The sequence below is a fragment of the Crocuta crocuta genome, unplaced genomic scaffold (genome assembly GCF_008692635.1).
Source record: "Crocuta crocuta isolate KB4526 unplaced genomic scaffold, BGI_CrCroc_1.0 scaffold101, whole genome shotgun sequence".
NCBI lineage: Eukaryota > Metazoa > Chordata > Mammalia > Carnivora > Hyaenidae > Crocuta > Crocuta crocuta.
The window spans coordinates 4,510,051-4,516,391 of NW_027527956.1; the positions used below are offsets into that span (position 1 = coordinate 4,510,051).

At 54.1% G+C, this 6,341-nt stretch overlaps 2 protein-coding genes across 3 annotated transcripts in view; both read left to right on the forward strand.

Annotated features, from left to right (window-relative positions):
• The window catches only part of TIMM21 (translocase of inner mitochondrial membrane 21), an 8,544-nt gene extending 5,502 nt beyond the window's left edge, over positions 1 to 3,042 (forward strand). For both annotated transcript variants that reach the window (XM_077752688.1, XM_077752686.1), the window contains 5 exons: positions 79 to 141; positions 233 to 330; positions 2,190 to 2,263; positions 2,349 to 2,454; positions 2,558 to 3,042. In XM_077752688.1, the coding sequence (XP_077608814.1) occupies positions 79 to 141; positions 233 to 330; positions 2,190 to 2,263; positions 2,349 to 2,454; positions 2,558 to 2,653 (437 nt within the window). In that variant the 3' untranslated portion in view covers positions 2,654 to 3,042. The remainder of the gene's footprint in view (positions 1 to 78; positions 142 to 232; positions 331 to 2,189; positions 2,264 to 2,348; positions 2,455 to 2,557) is intronic.
• The window catches only part of CNDP2 (carnosine dipeptidase 2), a 560,556-nt gene that overhangs the window by 277,463 nt on the left and 276,752 nt on the right, over positions 1 to 6,341 (forward strand). The gene's annotated exons all lie outside the window — the stretch shown is intronic.

Below are 6,341 nucleotides of genomic sequence, written 5' to 3' on the forward strand. Positions count from 1 at the left end.
TCTCCCCCCGGAAGTGGTGGCGCCCGAGCCCGCAGGGCGCATGCGTGAGCGGGCGGCGCTTTCCCTTTCTCGTTGCAGTGAAAGAAGCCGGCAGGGACTTCAGCTACCTGGTGGTGGTGCTGCTTGGAATCGGCATCACAGGTGGGACACAGCAAGAACACCCCCAAACCGTCATGACTTCTCTTTTGTCTTGCTTTCGCTTTGCTTGATCTCCTTTCTCTGCAATTTTCAGGTGGCTTGTTTTACACGATTTTCAGAGAACTGTTTTCTTCGTCCAGTCCTAGTAAGATCTACGGGAAGGCCTTAGAAAAATGCAGATCGCACCCCGAGGTGAGTCCTCCGGATCACGTTACACACGCTCTGAGGATCCGGAAAAAATGTCGGTGGGTGGAGGTGGGCGGACCCCACAGTGGTTCTGAGCCTAGTGGCCTTTGTGTGATTAAAAAAAAAAGTCACGGTGGTTGGCCTGTGATTGTTAGCTCTCTGTTCTGTACTTGACATGCTTTAAGAACCGCCCCCCGCAAAGGTCTGTAGAGGTGATTTTGTCCTAATTATGCAGGAGAGGCACTTTACTAGTTGCCATAGACATTACATGCTTACCCTGACCATAGTATTAAAATTAGGCGATAAATTTCTAGTCTTTTAAAAAGCCTGATTCCTGATCTCCCAATCATAAGGATTTTTGACAGTTACTAAAGGCACATTAGGCACCAGGCACTATGCTCAGCACATCGTCTCTTGGGTCTCTCAAAAACCAAGTGTGGTAAAGAGTGTTACCCTGTTTGCAGAAGGGGAGACCAGACCAGCACTTCTGAGATTAGGCAGCTCCACTAAGATCGCTGAGCGGGAAGTGGGCCAGGCAGGACCTGAGCGCAGGTCTGACTCCAGAGCCTCTGCACGTAAGCACAGCCTGCTATAAAGCATTCCCTGGAGGCGGCAGAGTGTGGAAAAGTTGCCTCGGTTCTGCTGGGGTCCTGTGCAGAAAGAGGGCTTTCTGTGATGCTCTCCAGTCACAGATAGAAAGCCTGGGAAGTGCCGGATTTCCTACCCCTGGGTGGGAAGCTTCAGCATTGAAAAATATCACTCATTGAAATCTTAGTCCTGTCCCGGGAAGGAAAATGGCAGAGAGCACCATAACCATCAGGGTGGTTTCACACACAGACCAGGAGTGACGCCCACGACGGACCACGCGCCGCCCAGTCGGGGGGCAGATGTGAAGCCACCCTGACGGGCTTCCCTGGGGCCCCCACTCCACTTGCTCCCCCGGTTTCTCCAATCCTGTCGGGGAGGAGGCCTCAGGCTAACGGTCTCTGGCATCTCTTTTAACCCTGTGGGCTTCTCGTACTTGGACTCTGGGTCTGTGAGAACAGTGGAGGAGGAGGCAGGGAGACACAGCGCTGAGTAGTTCTGTCCCCTGCTCGGGGGGAGTAAGGAAGGTTCCAATTCTAGTTCTCTTTTTGGAAAGGCTCCTAAGTATTTGCACTTTAAGTTCAGTAAAAACTGCATTTCCACTTCATTGTGCATTTTCCCGTTCGGAATCATTGTTCTGTGCCTCTAGGTCTGGCTTGTTGTAAACAGATCGTTGTTACGGGGTCTGGTTTGTTGTAAACAGATCGTAGTTACAGGTGTCCCCTGCTCTCTAAGAGCCACACTCCTGTGTAACTTTTGATAAGACAGACCAGCAGAAAGTGAGGAAGCAGCTACCGTTTTATAAACGCCAGAATCCTTTGGATTTTTCTCAGCAGAACAGTTGTTCACATAGGTCTTTCTTAAAAGCGAAGTGGTGAAGCGAACTTCCGGGGAGCTGCCGAAACTTGTGCTTGATTTAGTTCACTGGGTCTAGTGCCTCAAGAAATCATTTTGCTCTTGTAGCTTTTAGTATTAGACCCCATTAGATAACTTTCACTAAAAATGTTCAACCATTTGACCCTTCACTGTTTGGATTTTCTGAGGGAGGGAGGAACAGTGTGGCTCCGTAACTACAGGTCACGCCGTGAAGTCTCGTTTCCGTCTCTTTGTGGGAGGATTTTGCAGAATTTTTTCCCCATTTTCTCATTGTTGGAGTTGTCATTTTGAAAGGGCCGCAGGTTTAATGATTTCTTTTTCTCAAAAAGTGACTTGATTTGTCAAACAAACATTTCCCCGGGAAGCGCACCGGAAGGCGTCCTCACAGCACGTGTGTCCCACAGGTGATCAGTGTCTTCGGCGAGCCCGTGAAGGGCTACGGGGAGATGACGCGCCGCGGGCGAAGGCAGCACGTCAGGTACTGCGGGCCGCTCGCACGCGGAGAGCTCGGGTGCTTTCTAGACGCAGGGAACTTAGGCTGCGCGCTTTCGTTTTCCCGACAGCTTCATCGAGTACTCCAAGGACGGGCTGAAACACATGCGCGTGAAGTTCTACATCCAGGGCTCCGAGCCGGGGAAGCAAGGAACGGTGCATCTTGAAGTGAAAGAGGTGTGGGGACCGCAGGGGGGACCGTGTGGGATCAGGGCCCAGATGCAGTGGGTCATAGGCGCTGGGGACAGAAGTAACATCTGGAAGTATGTTTGTTTTTCAGAACCCGGAAAGTGGCGAATATGAATTTCGATACATATTTGTTGAGCTCGAGCCCTTCCCTGGAAGAACTATTGTCATCGAAGACAATCGGTCCTGAGGGACTGCGGGGCTCGGCGTCGCGGGTTCCCGGCGGACGCGGAAGCGCTCACACCCACAGGCTGGTCTAGACCCTGCTCTCCTCCCGAGTCTGTAGAGTAAGACAGGAAAGAGCATGTAGCTCATAAGAGTGAGTGTAACGGTAGTAGTTGCATTTAGACACACTGAAGTGTAGACGGCAAAATCATGAAATAGAACATATTTTATGTTCTCTCCGAATCAGTCGTGGACAGTATTTCTGCTCTGATGAACATCATCTTTCACGATAAGAAATTTTTGTTATTAAACACTTTACACCATGTAAATAAGAAAAAAGAATTCAGTATTTTATGCTTTTATGTCATAGGACTTTGTAAAATCTATGAAATAAAGTCAAAGCTAACAAAAAGATGTCAGAAGCAGCGTCCTTCCGTATACTTCGGAAACCTGAAATGAACACGTGGAAACATTTGAGGACTGTCCCTGGTTCAGCTGACAGGTGCGCGTGGCACGCTCTGGACGACTGCTACGGAGAGGGAGTAACGTGGGCTACGCCGTAGTCCCGCCACGAGCCGGATCGCGGTCTGTGCAGTGGGAGGGGCCCAGCCCGCAGGTCAGGGGGACTGGCCCTCACCGGGTGCCACGGCCACGTCCGCTCCCACTGCCCTGGCTGGTTAGGACGACCGGAGGAGAGGCAGGCGCGGGCACCCGACAGCAGATGGCATCGTGGCGTGTCCCCACGCCCTTCCGAACGAGCTCACGTAACCACCTGAGCAGCGTGTGTAGAATGCCCTTCTGCGGGATGACGGTTCTGTTTTATCTGAATAAATACGGACGATCTGGAGACATAGGGGCCCCGCAGGGAGGAAGCAGCTGAGGCCGATGGGGTGAGGGAGTTGTGCAGGGGCAAGTGCGGGGCAGAGGAGAGGGCTTGCCGCCCCACACCCCCTCCTTCCCTGGAATGCTTGACAGACACTACCAAAAGGGTTTCCGATTCTGCTTGGAATTTCGAACTTGTTTTAGCATATTTTTCTTGTATTGTTAAAGATGAAAGAAATCTGGGGACATAGAAACGAAAAGGAGGCCAAGGAGAAGACTGAGGTGCAGGGAAGAGGAGGGACAGGGTTACAGGAAGGCCCCTGGGGCTGGATTCAGAGCAGAAAAGGAGGGAGGCAGGACGGCGGCGCAGGCAGGGAGGTCTGTGCCGGGGACAAGTCGGAGTGTCCCCATCCGGTCAGCCCGAGTCTGTCAGCAATTGTGGAAATGCTCAGAGTGGGGCTGGGGGTCAAGGTCTGGAAGAGCAGCCGGAGGAGAGGGGAGGGGGCTGAGCAGGGAGCAGAGGCCAAGGTGAGACCAGACTCAGCAAGTGTATAAGATGGTCAGCCGAGCACACGTGCGATCCGGGGACGCGGGAACGGGCTGCACGCATGCGAGGCCGCTGGGCCGCAGGCGATCCGGGAGGCCGTGCCCGCTGATGGCAGCGCTCGCCGCAAAGCTGCGGTGAGCGACCCCGTGTGGCTTCCGTGCGGCCGTGGACCCAGACGGCCCGCACATGTGGCAGCCGGTCCTCCTCCAGGAAGTGTCCGTATTCAGCCAACAGCGCTGGGGCGCTGGTTCCCAGGTGGGAAGACCGAGTGGGATCTCGGCCCACACCACCCAGGCACCCGACCCGGGTAGGTTAACACCGCACGACTTAGATCGACCTTGTGACTGTTGGACAGGGTTTCACAAGATGCAAGATTAGAAACCGTGCTGAAAAAGGTTGATTTTTAAGATGAAGAGTTTAATCAGAAGAAAAGCCAGTAATGACAAAACTTTCTGGCACACATAGCCAAGAAAGCGTTACGTTCCAGAACATACCAAGATCTCCCAGCAGCGAGCGAGTGAGCGAGCAAGCAGCACAGCTAGTGCACTCAGGCAGAAGCCCGGGTCGGCTCTCCACACACAGGAGAGCACGTGGAGCCAGCGAAATTCTGAGACTCCTTTGGGCCTCACTGAAGTGAAGAACACGCAGTGTGGGCTACCGGCTTCCGTCTGCCAGACTGGTAAACGTGTAAACCGGTAAGAAAGTGACTGGAGCCCAGGTCCCTTCCCTGCCACCGGGGACGGGGTCCAGCGGCACCTGCTGGGTAGCCCATGGGACTTTGGGGGGCAATTAGGCCGTGAGGGTGTGGGCCCCATGAATGGAATTAGTGTTCTTTTTTCTTTTTTTTTTTTAATATTTCTTTTATTGTTTATTATTGAGAGACAGAGACAGAGCACAGGCATGGGTGGGGCAGAGAGAGAGGGAGACACAGAATCCGAAGCAGGTTCCAGGCTCTGAGCTGTCAGCACAGAGCCTGACGTGGGGCTCGAACCCACGAACTGAGGTGATGACCTGAGCTGAAGTTGGATGCTTAACAACTGAACCACCCAGGTGCCCCAGGATTAGTGTTTTTCTAAGAGACCGCGGACAGCTTCCTAGACCCTCCGCCACGTGCGGACACAGCGAGAAGTCTGCCCCTCCCTGGGCCCCACTGGCCCCCTGACTCGGACTCCCAGCTGCAGGAAGGGGATCAATAAGTGTGTTTGTCTGTGCCATTTTGTTAGAGCAGCCCGGATGGACCGACAGCTCGGCACCGTGTAAGCAGAGGACACGGTGCCCACGCGAGCACAGGTCAAGGCGCCGTGTGAAGTGGGGGCCACCTCTGTTTAGACGAGGAGGAGAGAAAGGAACCAACACCAGCCACGTTCATCAGACCTCGTGTACGTGAAGCCCAGAAACACACAAAAGTCAATAAAACACCGCTTTGCGACACGTACCTATGCAGCAAAGTCTGTGAAAGAGTCCAGGGCAAGGTCAGCCCACTTCTGGGGAGAAGGTACCTCGTGCAGGAGGGGAGCTTTGTGGGCTTGGTCACGGACACGATCCCAGGCCGGGGGAAGAGTGCGGGGGGCGGGGGGACAGGGCTGGCCGCCTGCCACCACGCACGGGCACATTTATGCAGAAGTCAGCGAAGCTTAATTAAGTGCAGGGTCCCTCACTGTCAGACCCCGAGGCCCAGCGCTGCACTGGCTATTATTCCCTTTCTTACAGAAAACTCCAAAAACTGCCAAGGACTTGGGCCCCTCACAGCTTGGACCCCCCCCCACCTGAAATGTAACCTTTATACGTCCCCAGAGCCTCAAACGTTTCAGGATGGAAACGTGCACACTTGACCCCCATAGCTCGTCAGGCCAGAGTGGGCCCGTCAGCCTCCCCTCAGGTTTGGGGCACCTTGTTACACCGAATGCTGGGGTCTCCCCAGGCCCCGTGCACTAGGCTAGCGCAGACACCAAACCCTGTAATACCTTCATATTTGTTTCCTTCGCTTGTTCTCTCTGTATCCTAAACTGTGTCTAATTTTACAATTTTGGCTACACATCTGTTTTTCCTCCTTAGTTTTTAACCCATTCCTACCCCCCCACCTCCCACCCCTCCGTGGTAGGCGCTCCTGGGGGCTGTCAGCGTTCTCCACTACGTCACGTCTCTGCCCGTCTCCCCTCCTCACTGCAAAGCGGTGCTCCCTAAAACCGGATCTGATTGCGCTCTGACCGCGCCCACACCCTTCAGGGACCCTCAGCTATGGAACAAGCGGAGTGTCCTTTGCAAAACCCTGATGCTGAAATCTGGCCCTCAGGCCCCCCCCGCCCCAGCTCCCCACACCTGCTCCTCCCCCAGCCACGGTCCA